Source organism: Dipteris shenzhenensis, chromosome 32 (genome assembly GCF_047967505.1).
Source record: "Dipteris shenzhenensis isolate YYH24624 ecotype China chromosome 32, Dip_SZ_1.0, whole genome shotgun sequence".
In the NCBI taxonomy this organism is placed as follows: domain Eukaryota; kingdom Viridiplantae; phylum Streptophyta; class Polypodiopsida; order Gleicheniales; family Dipteridaceae; genus Dipteris; species Dipteris shenzhenensis.
The window spans coordinates 14,404,003-14,422,121 of NC_141627.1; the positions used below are offsets into that span (position 1 = coordinate 14,404,003).

The 18,119-nt window shown below is 47.7% G+C and overlaps 1 protein-coding gene across 1 annotated transcript in view; it reads right to left on the reverse strand.

Annotated features, from left to right (window-relative positions):
* Positions 1-18,119, reverse strand: part of DCL2 (dicer-like 2) — a 361,432-nt gene that overhangs the window by 95,689 nt on the left and 247,624 nt on the right. Inside the window, exon 18 of the mRNA XM_087370403.1 lies at positions 7,441-7,652. Coding sequence (XP_087226529.1) covers positions 7,441-7,652 — 212 coding nt within the window. The remainder of the gene's footprint in view (positions 1-7,440; positions 7,653-18,119) is intronic.

Genomic DNA, 18,119 nt, shown 5'->3' on the forward strand with positions numbered 1-18,119 from the left:
TACCTGATACTCCGGCAGGAGTTGCAGAGGGCAGTGATAGGGTGGGCAGTTGACATCCTTATGATTCAGGAGCACATGTTTTCAGCCGTAGACATCAGATGACGCCATCACCTTCTCCTAGGGAGAGGTCCTGAGGAGTGGTCTACATCTCAGTCTCACAGACTTTGGCTCCAAAGGTCTACGATCAAGGTGAGCTCATTCCAGGACGGGTAGTTTGGATGGGAGTTCGGACGGGAGAGTCCAGGATTGGGATCCTGAACGTGTATGCCCTAGCATGTAAACAGCACCGCCCGACCTTTTGGAGGAGGCTGTCAGAGTGTCTTCTAGATGCATACTCTTGGATTGTTGGAGGTGACTTCCACAACCTGGAGTTTAGGGAAGACAAGCAGGGTGGCACCTCGTTCTCTGAGATGGCAGCAGCAGAGCGTAGCACCTGGGAGACGTTCATTTTCATGATCAGTGGTGGCCGAGACCCGTGGAGAGTGCCAAATTTCAGCAGGACACCTGGCAGCCTTCTCTTCTCCTTTGGATAGAGGAGACACAATGGATTGCTAGAGAGATTAGACCGTTTCTATGTTGGGGACTGGGCACTTCACAGAGGCGGATCTACCGAGATTCTGGTAGGTACCACGATGTCAGACCACTCTCCAGTGGTACTTCACTTGGATCAGCCCCACCGAGGTCTCCCCTAGAAAAGGGTCCACATTCCAGAGGACCTCCTACAAGACGAGGAGATTCAGCAGGTCATGGCAGGGATTTGGGAGCAGTCGGAGATGACACCGTGTGAGGGCTGGGCTGCGTGGGTGACCGATGCGATTCAGAGGAGCAGTGAGGAGCTGTAGGCTCATGCCCTTAGACGGAGGAGGACCCTTCAGGAGCGTGAGTGGGCTTTGAGGAGAGACCTCGCCTCCATCGAGAGGTTGAGGGAGCAGGACCCAGGTTCTCAGTGGCTTAGTGACAGATTTGAGAGCGCTTGTCTCGAGCCTCAAGATACGGAGTTGCGGCAGGCTGAGTTCTCCTATCACTCCTAGGCCCGATGGGTCCAGCAGGGGGACAGGATGACAAAGCAGTTCTTTCAGACCACTGGGCTCTGATCGGCAGGCACATAGCTACTGCATCTCTAGGACTCGCAGGAATCATGTACACTGACCCGCAGGACATTTTGGACATGACCACCGGTTTTTACAGCCAGCTCTTTCAGACGGAGAGGATGACCCCAGCTGGTCTTGTGGCCCCAGAGCTAGTTTGGGATCATGTTCCGACAGTAGTCTCGCATGAGTTATGCAGAAGACTCAAGGCTCTCCCGACCTAGAAGTGCCCGGGTGAGGATGGCTTGACTCCAGCCTTCTTCCGGAACTTTTGGGAGATTATCTCCACCCCTTTCTGTTTAGCTTGCCAGGAGATTTTTGACACAGGCCTTCTCCCTCATTCCTTGAGCAGGGGGTGGATTTGTTTCATCCCCAAAAGTGGAGATAGGTCAGACATCCGACAGTGGAGGCCGATCACTCTGCTTGATACTGCATACAAGATCCTCGCCAAGGTCTTGAGTTTGCGGTTACGGCCCATCTTACTGACATCATCCATGACACACAGATTGGGTTTGTCCAGGAGCGTAGCATCCTAGACAACATCTTCATGTCCTGGGAGGCAGTGGATTGCTCCAGGGAGGAGTCACAGCCACTGGTCGTACTTCTCTTGGACTTTGAGAAGGCCTATGACAGGTTGGAGTGGTCTTACCTCGAGGGCACTATGAGGAGATTGGGTTTCTCAGACAGATGGGTTAGAGGAGTTTCAACGCTATATGTAGGGAGCTCTAGTCAAATGCTTATTGGAGGACACACAGGCGGTCCGCCAGCGATTCCCACTCGCTCCCTTCATCTTCTTGTTTGTGGCGGAGGCTTTGGGCTACTATTTGAGATCATAGGTGGCAGGTCTCATAGGGTTGAGACTCCCAATCAAACAGGAGGATGAGCTACTTCACTCGAAGTTTGTAGATGACACGGCCTTGTATGTTGAGGGCTCACAACGAGTCTAGAGAGAGTCAGGGGTGCCCTCGCTATTCACTGTGAGGCCTCGGGGCCACGGATCAATTGAACGAAATCTATAGGTTTCTTCATAGGCTTTAAGGAGACACAAGAGATCCGTGAGTGGGGGAGTGACTTTGGGATTCAAATGGATATAGCGGGACCAGATAGTGATATACCTCACATGCTAGGTGGGTATTGACCTTACAGCAGAGCAGTAGATTGCCCCGGTCCTTGAGAATGTTCGGCACAAGCTTCTCTATTGGAGCTCGTCCAAACTCTCCCTAGCAGGTCGCACCTTAATGGCAAACCAGGTCCTTCTTGCCACAGCCTGGTATATCGCCTCCTACTTGTGCTTTCAAAGAGAATGCATTGGGCAGCTTCGACCATTGGTAGGAACTTCCTTTGGGCAGGTTTAGATGGCTCGATGAACACTAGGGCCCGAGTAGCTTGACAGACGGTGATCATGCCGCAGGTACTGGGAGGCTTGGGTGTCATTGATCTAGAGATGCAGAGCAGGGCCCTTCTGGGAGCAAGTTGGTGGTTCATGGCCTCACCTCAGGTGCAGAGCCTTGGAAGCTCCTCTTATAGCGAGGGCTTCTGAGGAACACCCCACGCACTGGGGGACAGTGGTGGCAGCCTTCACATAGATGGATCTTCTTAGAGGCCCCTCTTATGGGGAAGGGCTCCCCCCTGATGAGGAGTCTTCACAAAGTATGGCAGAGACTGGCACGGGGTCTCATCCATGCTCCGCACAGATGCAGAGAGGAGTTTGGGCGCCATCCCCTTATGTGGCACCCAGACATCAGAGATCAGGAGGGACGTATGCTCGTATAGCGGACTCACATTGGTTAGGCACACTAGGACAGTGGTCCAATAGGGTCCTTTTGGCCGTTGGAGCAGACTACCTATGGAGACAGAGGCGAGGCTTGACGCCCTAGCACATTTGCGAGGGGGTAGGGTAGCAGATGGGCGAGATTTTTTTTGCAAAAAAGAGACTTCTATTAAGTAAGAAAGAAACTTGCTAGAGCAAGCTCTGTGCGGAAATACAACATGCTAAGCATGTAATAAAAACACCTCAAAGGAATGAGGTAGAAAGAAACCAAGGCTGAGGTTGAAAATGCCAACTCAACCCTGTAGAAGTCTCATCAAAGAAGGGAGAGTCTCTCCAATCTCTAAAAAAAGTAACTCTCCTGGAGGATGCTGCTTGAGATGTGGTCACCCAAATGGCCATTAGAGTGTGTACCGTATCTGGCCAAGATCTGACAAGGGTGAACCTGAGAACCCTCCAAAGCCTCAGTGCATCTGGCTCTCCAAATGTGCCATGCTGCAATGCTAGCTAAGACCTTCCATGGAGAGTCAACCGAGGAATGAGCAGCCCTGAAGAGAGTGGCCGGAACATCCTCTAGAGAGCACGACTCCACAAGGTGTCGTCGGATGTGAAGAGCCCAAGAGGAGTCAAGTCTCTCAAAGAAGACCTGGGGTCCTGAAAGAGTGAGCCAAGCCACTGATCCCCAGGTCATGTAGAAAGGTAGGCGAATAAAAGTGCTGAGATTGACTTAGCCATTATTAAGTCTTGGTGGGAAGGACTTCACGTTTGGAGAGACAGCAGATGGTTGGGGCATTTTTCCTGTACTAGTGTTCCCTTGAGGATGTTGATGCAGCGCGGTAGCATGCACCCTGTCTTCTTCCGTGTAGGACCCGAAGGCCTACTTCAGCCACTCACTAAGAGAGACCCTGAGATAGATGGGAGTCTTGATGGGATTCACTGGCAGATGATCAAAGTGGTAGGACGTTTGGGGAAGGAGTGGCACATTGACCCTCCCAGTATCTCAGAGCAGGACGCCTCTAGATGGCGCCTTTGGCTGTGGGAGGGTAGACCCCTGAGGAAGGTCCAGTGGGATCCAGGAGAGTGGTTCTGGCCCTCCAGGGGCGGCCTAGTTGAGCCGGTGGATGAGGTGTCCTTCTTTTCCTACACCACACGGATTGGCAGGAGGCTTCAAATGGACTCGTCGAGGTGGACCCCCTCGAGGGAGAGACATTGGGTGACCCAGAGAGTGCCTCGGGATGTTGGCTCCAGGTTTTGGACGTGGTTGTGGTCCAGCTTGCGGCTAAGGAAGATGTCATACTTCTTCTGGCTGGCTGCCCACGGAGGCTTGCCCATTGGACCATGGTTGGAGCAGATGCGAGTGGAGGGGCAGTGCCATTGTTGCTCCGATGGTGTCCTGGAGACTATCCCACCTTGCTCGTGGAATTGTCGTAGCACAACGAGGATCTGGATGAGAGCTCTCAGGATCATGACACGTATGCAGAGTCTTCATAGAGACTACACCTGGGGGATGGTGGCGACTATCGAGAGGCGTGCTCATTTCTGCAAGGCTTGGTCTGCAGGATTTTTCTACATCTTCACTCCGTGAGGGATTCGCTGGTTATATAGTCCCCCCACTTGGCTGTTGGCCCCAGTTCCAGAGATCCCCTAGGCAATGAGTTGGGTTTCTCTGGAACATGCCGGTTTCTTTCTTTCAGCCTTTTCTGGTTTTTTCCATACTCAGCACCTTCAGGGCTGTTGTCTTGTATGAAATCTTTCAAGCATTAATAGAAGGTTCCTTTCTTTGGAAAAAAGAAAAGAAAAAGAAAAAGAGGCAATGTACAAGCAATAATTATGTTACACTAGCTGAGAATGCCAATGCTTCACCATCTCATGCAAATTGTCTCGATGGTACTATCAGTGTCATTTGTGTCCTCACCCTCTATGCTGTGGAGTGGCCCTCGTGAGTGTTGGTACCACAAATGTTGTGTGTCATCATTGAATCATCCTGCTCATTTTCCTAGAAATTTGTGGAAACCGTCCTCCTATACATGTGGGCTGTTGCACATACCAAGGGCATCGTGTCATAAGCGAGTTCACTTAGACCAGGCGATGGAGATGTATCAGGAGTTGCTTCTTGTACCCGCCCACTTTGAGGCTGGTTGTCACAGCCTGGAGAACATATTTCCACCATATTGATGGACAAGGTTCCCAAGACTCCCATCTAGTCTAAGATAACAGCTTCATCTTCATCTGGGACAGCTTGATCCAACAAGTAAGTGAAACTATCGAAATCCTCCATAGCTTGTGTCTCCTCTCATCCATCTTGGTCACCTCCAATGGGCTAGTTGCCACGAGCCCAACGCTCCTCTTCTATTCCGACTTGCTCTTCAAAATCCTCTTCCCCTAGTTTTAGAGGTCAGTGCCGTGCCTTTCCTGTAACCATATCTATTTCTACGGATGTGGATCCTAAGAGCAACCGAACTTCATCAGTTGACCAACCTTGGCCTCTGTTGACCACAACCATGGTCTACCAAGAAGTAGAGGATACGTTTGTTCATTCTCGGGCATATCCAGGACGACAAAGTTGGACAGGAATGTCACACCACCAATCTTCTTGTTAAACCTCATACTACTACCATAGGCTTCACTCTGTGTTGATCTAATCATGCAGACTTGAAGATGGACGTCACTTGTCAACTTCAAGCCCAGTTGTTGTAGCGTACCTTTTGGTCTGATGTTCACGACTGCACCACCATCCAAGAAGATGTCCTTCAGCTCCACCATATTAATATCTATAGTTAGACCAGGACTTTGTTCACACATGAGGCAGTGTACGCTAAATAGTGATCCGGTGTCAGTCCATCATGAAGAAGTCCTATCTTTGATGTGTGCCTGCCCTGAACAAGTCCCTTTTGTGGACCGAGTGATGTTGGGCCTGAATTCAATCAGATCTTCAATCAAGGAGTAGGGCTGGGTAGTAGCCTTTTGTGACCTCATCCTTTCCATCACCCACTTCCCTTTTCCTAGGGCCGTACCATGTTTCAATGGCATTTATTTTTCTATGTTAAGTGGCTTCTTGGGCAGAGAGTGGAAGGTCTTGCTTGCACCTCCTTGTCTCTATTCTATCCTAGGAGTGTCACCTTTGTTGCAAACTGCACTGTTCTGAACTTGGGGTAAGGAAACTAAGGTGTGCTTCACTCGCCCTCAGAAATGGAGTGAAGATCTTTGGTGACACTCTTAACCACGGCCTGGTCGCCAAACCAAAGCCAAATCATCAACATATAATCTGTCAATATGTGCATGGATGGGGATCTGAGGTCTCTTATTCAACCACAAAAATAGGAGTGATTGTAGCTCACTGTGAAAGGCATCATGGCTGAACAAGTGCGTCCTTGTCGTCTCCACTCATGGTTGACATCTTGGTCCCCATAGATGTACCATGGGCTGCTTGTTGACCTCAGATGTACCAAGGGCTGCTTGGCCACCTCAGAGGTACCATGGTCTGCTTGGTTGCCTGAGATGCACCATGGCTTCATAATCTCCAAATTTCCCTATAACAAACCCATCCTTTCATCCTCATTGCTTCTAGAGCCTTTTGTGAAAGCCTATTCACGTTCTTCTTTTTCAAATTGGCAAAGTGTTTTCCTTGTAGATGGAACATTCTTACTACTAGAACTAGAAACGAATATTGGGTATGGAATATTTGCTTTGCTCCTAGTCCTCAACTATATACCTCTTTTAGATGAACACAATTCTTTCCATGCTTCTCGTCTAGAGATCGGAAGATTTTCTTTTTTCTTTGGCTTACTCAACATCCACGCTTCGCAGTGGGTTTAGAAGTATAGCAGGAAAATATTTTCTTCTCTCTCAAGCTTTCTCTGCAGTGGGTTCAGAAGTATAGGGGACAGGAAAATCTTTTGTGTGTTAGTGCTGACATTCTCAGTTCAAAAAGTACAGAGCATTTCTCTGGTCTTGCAGCCAGCAAAGGCTCTATCTGCTTGTTTTGAGTTCCCACTCACCACTGTCACTTAAAGTGGTGCATTATGGAGTCCAAACTGGACAGATGGCCAAGCCCTTCAAGGGGACATATTTGAGCCTAGCACCTAAGATCCACTACAAGCTCTCTCTTTTCTTCAACAAATTCTTTTTGTTCCCATTTCAGGATCTCTTGTGGCCAATGTAGGCAAGGGGATCTGATTGAGGATACACAAGTTTGTTATAGATAGGATAGGAGATTGTAAATATACTGAGCAGTGAATAGTACAGATCCATTGGAGATCTCAGGCAGCTTGAGACAAAGCATAAACTTTCCTTGGGATACTGGCAATCACTATGGTGTAATATGGAGGTATTCTCTTCCTCATTGGTTGCTTGGGATCCATTGAAGATTCTTGGCTCTTCCATGTGGTACACTGTATTGACTTCTAAAAATTGTATTAAATATTATGGGACAAGCTGTTTTAGGATTCTTCATCCATTTGCTGTTGTTTTCAAATACCTGTTAGATTTTGTTAATCACTGGGAGGCCACACGATTTGTGTATTCTGGTATCAAAATAATTCAAAAGTATTTACAAGTTAATAATCTAACTATGGACTGCAATACCTTCATGGGAGGAACTGTAGCGCTCAAAGGACATTTCATAGCAATCTTTTTCTTCAACTCTATAGAAGCCACCAATGCTTCTATACGATGCATGACAGAAGGCAAGAAGCTGAATGTGTACAATGTATTGACTGGTAATCCAAGCACTTTAACTTGGCAGATTTCAGGTGGAAGCTCAACTGCATCGTTCATATCAATGCCCACTCTTTTATCTGCTTGACAACAAAGTGTGCTTCTTAGAATTTATTTATAGAGGTTAAAACCGTATGAAGTTTTCACCATCATGTCAATTTCAGTACGTTGCAAATTATAAAAAAACAAGATCATTATCTGCTGAGAAAACTAACCTCTATGCTCATAACAATATCACTTTAAAGGCCTTGATATAAAATTTCCCTTGGCTTCATAGATCTCTTAGTTCTTGAACATAATAAAATATTTTTTTTGTTCTTTCAAAGAAAAGACTTCTATTAAGTATGAAAGAAACTCCAAGAGCAAAGCTCAAGGGAGGGATACATCATGCTATGCATGAGAAAACAAAAACCCTAATAATACAAAATCAAACTGCTATATAAGACCTTAAAAATACCAAGATTAGGGCTAGAAGTGCCACCTCAACCATGCAGATTACTTCGAGAAGAACGGGGAGCCACTTAACTTCTTGAGGCTGCCCGATAAGACACCTGCATGCTCCCTGAAATGGCCACCAAAGTGTGTACAATATTTGTCCAAATACTGACCAATGTGTGTGCAAGGTGAGCCTTAGAACTATCCAATGCCTTTGTGCATCTAGATGCAAACATCCCACACTAATATGTTTGCTAGAAGTATCCACAGAGGCATAAGCAGGTTTGTAAGGGGAGCCAAGAACCTCATCCAGAGAGCATGACTCAACCAAATGTCATCGAATCAAAAGAGCCCAAGAAGAGTGATGTCTCTCATAAACATCGCACAGGCTCTGAAAGAGAAAACCAAGCTACCGATGCCCTTGTCATGAAGGAGGGAAAAGGCATAAAGGTGCTCAATAACCTAGCAATCCCCTTCCAGATGATCCTAGCCTGTTTGCAGTCCATAAGCAATGTTAAAAGGATTTTTGCAAGTCATCGGGAATCTGAAAAATCTCCCAATGAAGAGCTTCCAACCTCTAAGGCTGATATGAAACTTACTAGTGTAGACACATACAATGATATGGTGGTGTAGGGTAGACTAGGACTTAGTCTATTTTGGTGTGTAGTACTTGGGTACTATATATACCAAGTTATTGTACGCATTTTAATTCAGCATTCTATTGGAGTTTCTATGTGGCCACTTCTTCTTCACTTGTGTTCACAACCTTTCTCCATTTGTTCCTTCATGTGCTATAAGAGCCTCTCTCACTAGTACCAGGTTCCTGCCTTGCTTTCTATAACCCAACAAGTTCACTGGTGTCCTCGTGTGTCGCTCCTGTCACCTCAGCCTGCTCTTGGATTTCAGAGCACCTTCGTGGTGGCAGCATTTTCATGGGATCACTTTTGTGGGCTCTTTGAGTCATCGTACATCTTGTTCTCCAGCTGCTCCAGCCCGTACATTAAGCGCACAACTTTTTTTTGGCGTACATCTTTTCTTTGAACTACAAGTTTCTTTGGCATATAGCTTGCTGCTTTTCTTAGGTGTACAATTTTTCTTTGGCGTACAGGTGCATTTGGGGATTTTTTGGTGAGCTCACAGGCACACATTTGCACTTGAGGTGCATTCTGTTGGTTGATTGTAGAGCAGTCAGTTCCACTTTGCAGTGGTTGATGCCATACGTGTAGTGATTACACAGAGCAGTCAAAGACACTTTCCGTTTAGTTACATTCTTCTTTGCAGGTGCAATTGCAGTTAGTGTTGTTTTTCCAGTCAGGATGTCTCAGAATGAGAGCTTTGGTATTATGATGACTGAGGGTGATAAGCTGGAAGGATCCAACTATGCCTTGTGGTCATTCATGCTCAAGAACATTTTGGTTGGCAAGAACTTATGGGATATTGTGTGGTGATAAGACTAGGCCTCTTGCTGCTAGTACTAGCTCATCATCTACCACCACTTCTGCTACTCCTGCCACCACTTCTATCACTCCTTCTGCGCCACTTCTACCGCCACCTCTATTACTTCTACTACCACTCCCTCTCTAGCACTTTTGGAGGAGTAGAAGAACTTCGATCGTAGGCATTGTTCTTGATTGCCTCATCATTGAAAAGGCACATTATGACAATCATTAAGTCCTGCACATATGCAAAGGATGCATGGGAAAAGTTGGCAAACATTCTCATGTCAAGAATGAGGTAAGTGTCATTGCATTGACCAATAAGCCCAAGGAGCAAAAGGTGCAAGAAGGTCAGACAATCATAGAGCACATTACAAAGATCAGCTAGCAAGTGTTGATGAGAAAATAGATGACAAGAAATTAGTCTCTATCACTCTCAACAGCTTGGCTCCCTCTGATGGCACATTTGTTAACTCTTTGGCTATTATGCTCAGGGCAGCGTTTGATGAGCTAGTTGGGTTGTTATTACAGGAAGAGGAGAGGACCTCTAATTTTGCCCATTCTTCCACGTCAAGGTGAGCAAGCACTTGCCACCCAAGCAAAGGGCAAATTTCAGCAAAAGGGAGGTCGTTTTCAGAAAAAGAACAGCCATATATATATCAGCCCAAGAATGAGGGGAATGCAAGTACATATCAAGGTCCTAAGGTGAAGAAGGGTAGATGCAATTATTGTAAACAACTAGGTCATTTTATTGCAGAGTGTCCAAAAAGGATTGCTAATGAGAAGAAAAGGCAAGGCACAAGCAGTAATTTTGTTGCACCGGCTGAAAATGCAAATGCTCCACCACAAGCACACTTTGCATAAGAGGACAAAGATTTTGTGCTTGCCGCAGTTCACGACAACTCTGATGCCAAGGGGGATGCCAATGCACATGCTCAGTCTATTGATGCTTCTTTTGCTGCCATTGATCAATGGTACTACTAAGCACATGACTCCTAGAAAGGAGTGGTTTGAGGAAATCTCACCTATTCATGGCAGGCAGGTTGCATGTGCAAATAATGCATCACAGGACATCACAAGAGTGGGAGATATTGCCATCCTCCAGATTTGAGAAAGAATTTAATTTCAGTTTCTTCTATTGCCCATGATCAACACATGCTTGTTGAGTTTCAAGATGATCAATGCTGGATGAAGGATCCCAAGAAAGGGTATGAAATTGTGGGAATAGGTACCTATGATAAAGGGCTATACAAGGTTGATGCTCAGCCCTATCTACAGCAAGCTTTGGCTGTCTCATTTTCTTCTCCCAATGATTTATGGCATGTGAGGTTTGGCCAAGTTCATTGTAAGGCATTGGCCTACTTGTATAACAATGAAATGGTTCATGGAATGCCAAAATGACAGCAGCCAAATAATGAAGTGTGTGAAGGGTGTGCTCTTGGCAAATTGCACCGTCTTCCTTTCAAGAAGGATGACTCAGGTTTAGTGAAAGCCACTAGAGTTTCGCAGATCATACAGAGTGATGTATGTCACCCCATGAATGTGATAAACCATAGAGGGGCAAGGTATTTTGTTACCTTCATTGATGATTATTCTAGATTCACATGGATCTTTCTCATGAAGACTAAATTTGAAGTGTTTTATGAAGATGCAAGACATGGAATGGAAAGGAAAGTAGAAAAGCAAGACTAGGCAAACATAATGGAAATGAAATAATGCTAGAAAGAAATGTAAAACCAAGCAAAGTACTTACATGATCAAGAAAGGCTTGAGGCTTGATTGATTTGTCATGAGAAAGTACAATGCCTTTATTGTATAGGCACACACACTCTAAGTGTCAAATGTATATGGTATAAGTCCCATAGTGACACGTGGCACTCTAGGATATAAAGTAGTATAGTACTACTCTAGAACTCAATAGAAACACACTAAAAGTCACTCACATTGACTCCATTTCCTAACACCCCCCCATAGAGGAAAGGTGAGGGACTACTGGAATGGAACCAAGAACAAAACATGACAATGATGGTCATCAAAACTGTGCATGCTGGTCTAGAACTAGACATGGCTCCCACACAATCTCAGAGGCAAGTGAGCATGGATCAGAGCTAGTGAGCATAACATAGAAATCTCATCTAGCATGGCTTAGAGGCTCATCATGCATGGATGCATGATCAACTAAGAGGTCTAAGAGACCAATGCACCAACAAATAGACCTATCAAAGCCAAAAACACATGGCTCCCAGAGTACATCCCCTCCTGGCTCCAAATACTAATGAGGAACATGGAGCCACACACCAAAAATAGAAAAGAAATACATCATTTTAGGAGGACTGTCCAAGGCAAAGTACCTTTATTGACTACACACATACGATTTATTGCATTCATTTTTGGGAAACACCCCCAGGGCAGAGTACCCAAATATATCATGCTTAGAAAGCAAAATCATGATCTCCATCATCCTCTAGATGTTGGAGACAGACAGTAAAAGCATGATCCCGTGTCGGATGGTCATCTTCGTCTGCATCATCACTAGTGGCGGATGCCACCCAACTGGCATGATCCTTCGATTGTTGTTGAGCAAGCTTCTGGTAGCACCCGTCCTCAGTATAATCAAGCTTGTTACAATAAGTGCACTTGAACGGCTTGAATGTCTTTCCTCATGCTGGTGGAGTCGATGGCCTAGGTCTCCATTTGCTGGTGGAGGCAAGAGCCTGTGTAGTATCCGATGAGTAGAATGGAGATTCTTTGTTGCGGCAATCCTTTTCAAGCAGAAGAGACACCATATCTTTGAATGTAGTAGATGCAATGCGAAGTACTTCAAGGGCATTCTCAAAGCGAGAAATCCCTTCCATACTTGTCATGAGGACAACCATATTGTCCTCGTCATCCGGGAAACACTTAAAGTTGGAGAGTTGTTGAACTAAAGACTGAATTTTTGTGATATGTGCAGTCAAGGTATCAAACTCTTCCATTTTCAACTTATAAAATTGCATTTTCAGAAAAACCTTGAAGTTGGTGATCTTGTTACCAAATAGATTCTCGAGGCGTGCCCAAATCTCCTTAGCGAGAAATTCTAGGCACAGATGCTGCTTCTCCTGCTGCCCTCCTTCCTGCTCCCCTCCTTGTTGCCCCCTCCCTCCCTCCCCTCCCTTTGATCATTGGACATGGTACCATAACCCCCTCTAGGGCCCAGTGGGTTCTACTTCTGATTGACGGATGTAAGGTTGGTTTCCTCAACCTCTATGCTCCGAACAACAGAGGGGACCGTGTTCTGTTTTGGAAAGAGTTGCTCTCGTGGGCTGACATTGCAGATTCGTGCATTATTGGAAGTGACTTCAACATGGTTGAGGCATCTTCTGATAAGCAAGGAGGCAAAGAAGATGGTATTCATTCCCTCAAGAGAGCAGCTTGGGATGCCTTCTTGTTCAGATTCAGTGGCAGAGACGTTTGGTCAGATGATGCATTTCATATTCAGTCTCAATCACTTTTGTTTTCATGGTCGAACCATAGGGTGTAGATGCCTATCCATGCCCGGATTGACAGATTCTATGTGGAGGCTCTAGAAATCCCTCAGAAATAGAAAGATCACTCTTTTCTTTTGGCTTTCTATTCATGGAGAGATTGCAATGAACCTGTGGAGATCACGATTTGGGGCTGATCCCACTTGCCCTCGCTGTCATTCTGCAGAGGAGTCAGTGCGACATTGCCTTTGGGACTGCAATCAAGCAAGAATTGTTTGGAAAGGAGTTGCTTGGATACTCAGCATTTTTCATACTTCCCCTTTCTTCATGACTTGGGGCTCGGTCGCATGGTTATCCCTTACTGGGCTCCAGGTGTTTTATGAGGGTGAGCCTTCTTCTTGGGCACTCTCGATCCGCCGACAGGTGATAGAGCCCTGCTCTCTTTAGGATGTACCACATATTCCTTTCGGAGCTTCACATGTTTCAGTGGACACCTCTTGGGAGATTTTGGCTAGCATTTCCTCTTGGCTCATTTGGAAAGCCAGATGCACAAAGGCCTTGGATGACACCCAAATACACCCATCACAGGTGTTCACAGGTATGTGGAGTGACACGGTTCACACTTTGATATCCATATGGGCTAGCATGCAGGGCCCTTCACAGGCAGCCTCTTCTAGGAGGACTGTATTTCTTCGAGTTTGGAGGGGTTCTCCCTTTTTCTCAGAGGTTGCTACCGGATTGAGATGACACTATCAGCCCCCATCCTTTCTTTTTGGCTCTTGAGCTTTTCATGCATTGCATGGTGTATCCTGTATTCCCGTATGGAGCTTGCTCTAACGGTTTTCTTTAATACTTAATAGAAGTCTCTTTTTTGCCCAAAATAAAAATAAAAATCTCCTTAGCCTTGGACTTGAAGTCGATATGATGGGATCAATGAATCATCTAGGTAAAGCCCGATGATTGCGATGGCCCTCAAATTGTGTTGCTTCCAAATCTTGCGTATTTGAGGCTCTGTTGATGCTTCAAGCGCTTCATCATCTTCGATGGCATCCCAAACATTTTCCTTCATGAGAAGGAGTTGAACTTTTGTTTGCCATGTTGGGAATTCGTACCCCTTGAATTTGTCACAAGGAGAGAGTTGGTGGAAATCGAACCCATGAAGCTGTAGAAGAGGAAGAAGAGATGGTAGACACAATGGAACTGTAGAAGAGGAGATGGCGGGCAGAAGCAGGAGAGTGTGGGCAGCAGTGTAATGTGAGAAGCAACGCTATGCTTGGAGCAGCGTGGGCAGCAGCATTACGTGAGCAGAGAAGCGAGAAGAAGAGCAGTAGAATGGCGGGCTGTTTGCGGGCAGAGAGGCGAGCAGAAGTGGCAGACTGTTTGCTGCTTGCTGCGGGCTGAACCACAAGCTGAATGGTGAGGAGATCCCGAGCTGAATGGCGAGTTGAATGGCACGAGCTGAAGCACGAGCTGACGTGACGATCTCTTGTTGGTGAAGCTATCCAATGGTGAGACTCAGGGTGGAAGAGAAGATTGAGCTCAAGATGGATTTGGAGAAGGCATTCCTCCAAAGGGAATGAGGGAGAGAGGCTTCAATGTCCTTAATCTCTTACCTCAACCTCTTGGAAGATAGCCTAGCTCTGATACCATATGAAGATGCAAGACATGGAATGGAATGGAAAGGAAAGTAGAAAAGCAAGACTAGGCAAACATAATGGAAATGAAATAATGCTAGAAAGAAATGTACAACCAAGCAAAGTACTTACATGATCAAGAAAGGCTTGAGGCTTGATTGATTTGACATGAGAAAGTACAATGCCTTTATAGGATAGACACACACACTCTAAGTGTCAAATGTATATCATATAAGTCCCATAGTGACACGTGGCACTCTAGGATATAAAGTAGTATAGTACTACTCTAGAACTCAATAGAAACACACTAAAAGTCACTCAAATTGACTCCATTTCCTCACATTTTATTGGTTCAAAGAGTTCAAATCCTTGGCTGAGAACAGAACCAATTCCAGGATACAAACATTATGTTTAAACAATCGGGGAGAGTACACATCAAATGCCTTTGAAGGGTATTTGAAGGAAAATGGGATCAAACATCACAAGACCGTGCCATACACACCACAGTGCAATCCTATTTCAGGGAGAAAGAATAAGACACTTATGCAAATGACAAGATGCATGCTGAAATGCAAAAACGAGTCAAAGGCATTTTGTGGAGAGAAAATTACTACAGCCACATACATGCAGAATAGATGTTGCGGTATGGCGGCCATGAGCCCAGAATCGGTGGCCCAAACTGACCCCCCCCCTCCATCAGCCTACTGCATAACACTGACAGAGCATCAGGTCTCCTTGCTGAAGCAGGCGGCCACTGACTTCTCCTAGACGCCCGTTTATGGGAGAGTCATTGGCTACGCCCCTTCCTGAGCGTCTAGACATCAGGGATTGGTTGCAGTCCACCCTCTACCTTGAGGACAGCCACATTGAGGAGGTCGCACTCATGGGATGTGGTATCTTCTGGCTCAAGCTCTCCTCAGCACAGGCTGCGAGCGATATGGTCAGACGGTCCCCTACTTCTGTGGGTGGGAAGATCATCCTTATGGTCCCATGGTATAGGGGTTTCAGTGCAGCGGACTTCGATGCCCGCTTCCGAATTCCTCGCCATCCAGTTACCCTCATTTTCCCAGGCCTCGCAACAAAGCTTCGCCCAATCATCAAGGACCTGGGGGCACACTTTGGCTGGCTCATGCAGGACACCTTCGTTGATGCGGCGGCAGCCCAAGGGGTGCCACGTGTCAAAGTGGCAATCCTAGATCCGCAGGGTATCCCCTCGGAGTTCGAGATTGAGACGGACACAGGTGTGGTCACGCAGCGCATTATGGTCACTGGTCGCCCAGATCAATGTCTGAGATGCCACGGCTTCGGGCACCAGGCGCTCTCCTGCCCTCGCTTCACGAGGACAGAACCTCAGATGGCCCCCATCCATGCAACTCAGGATCCCCCCGCCAGGCATCGACACCCCCTCCCAAAGGGGAAGGCTGGACTAAGGTCAAAAGAAAACGGAAAGGAAACAAAACAGGACCAAAAAAGCCTTCCCATCTACAGCAAGAGCCCCCTGTGGTCACCAATCAGCAGCAGCCCGGTAAGGGGAAGAAGAAAGGGAAGGAGAAGATCAGCCACCCCCCCCCTCATCCTTCACCTTGCCCCCCCCCCCCCTCCTCGTCGGTCCCCCTACCTCCCCCCCCTCCGGGATCCCCCCCAGCACCTTTGGTTTCAGCCCCCCTCTCTCCCTTGAGCATGATCCCGAGGGAACCCCCCCATCCGCCTGCGGCCCCGAAGCCAGCACAGACCTCCTCCGCGCCTATCCCTCCTGGCCCGGTGGAGGGGAGAGGCCCTTCCCCGCAGATGGCCAGCACCACTCCAGCTCATTCGACAGCCAGCACCCCTCTATCTGGTTCAGACTCCTCATCCTCGTCCCCACACCCAAGGGCAGCTCCTAGAGCTCTACCTTTGGAGTTTTACCGAGCAGGACCTTGGGATTATTTGGATGCAGCTGGTATTGGCTCCTTCCCTGCATGCCTAGACATCAGCATCTTCTTCCTTCGAAAGGGGACGGAGGGTAAGGTGTCCGTCCTTGCCCCCCATGATGGTCCTACCTATTCCTTCACTATCACCTGTGACGGGAATGAGCAATGGACGAATGAAAATGTTTGGAAGACGATTCGAGATCAGTCCCAAGAGTAGGTACAGGACTGGATCGGTAGCAGAGCAGTGGAGCTACTTCAGCAGCAGTGGAAGGAGGGTGACGTTCGTCTGAGATGGCGCCACAACGCCAAACGATTCCGCCTTTTGGTCATCATTCGACCGCCTCTGAAGTGGATCTACGCGGAAGGCCTCCGCCCTTGGAGGACCTCAGAGGTAGCGGGCTTCTACAGTATTTCCCTGGCGGAGGCTTCGAGTTGGTTAGAGAGATCTTACCACCATGGGACGAAGGGCCTCTCCCCTCTATTGAACGTTTTAGAGGATGGGTCCGATGATCCGGCCTCTCCTTCGAAACCCTCACAGAAGCGCCTTCGTTTGCACACTGGACATCCTCCGACCACCTCGACATCGACCGCAAGCAGACAGCTGTTTGTGGCCCATCTCCCCTCTTCATGAGTATACGCATTATCTCTTGGAACGTCAACGGGTTCCACTCATCAGGAACCCACGGCCCCAGGAAGATGGTGCTCAGACAGGAGCTCCAGCCAGCCTTGGTGGGAAGGGTAGATGTGCTCCTATTGCATGAACACAAGCTTTTGGCTTCTCAGACCAGTAAGTGTGGGAAGGTCCTCACAGGACACTTCCACACCTACTGGGAACCTTCGATTGGCGAGCAGGGGAGGAGCGGGGGTGTCTGAACCTCCATCGACGCTTCTCTAGTTCAGCATGTGTGTGGTTTTGGCACCTTGATTCCAGGACGAGCGCTTTGGGTGGGCTTGAATATTGAGGGATCCCGCATCGGCATCCTCAATATCTATGCCCCGACCGACCTCAGACGGAGAGCCGCTTTCTTGAGCTCTTTGACAGACTTATTGCCAGAGATGGATTCTTGGATTGTAGGAGGGGACTTCAATAACTTTGAGACTTTAGAGGATCAGCAGGGACGGGGCCCAGAGTTCCTCGGTATAGCTCAGGCGGAGCAAGCGGATTGGGACTCCTTGTTTGTTGTGGGAGGTCGGGACAGTTGGAGGGAGCCTTCCTTTTGCAGATGGACAGGGAGTCTGGACTTCTCTTGGGGTTACAGGAGGGAGGGAGGTAGACTTCTGGAGCGGTTGGACCGTTTCTATGTCAGCGATTGGGCGCTAGGCAGAGATGGAGAGTCAGGAGTGGTTCCAGGGACGACCCTCTCTGACCATGCCCCAGTCATCCTAGTCCTGGACTCAGCCTCTCACTCCTTACCTCCACGCTTGTGTCGGATCCCAGACTCCATCTACTCCAGAGCAGCGGTTCGCAGCAGGATAGTGGACCTGTGGGAGCAGGATTGGGACCCCATGGGGGATATGGCAGCTCAGGTAGCTCAGGTTCTTGCTGAGTCTAGTCTCATCTGTCAGCAGGAGGCGATTCGGGTCAGGCAGCAGTGGTGGGCGAAGGAGAGGGGTCTCAAACGAGATCTTGCCTCGATACAGCAGATGCAACAATCTTCTCCAAGCTCT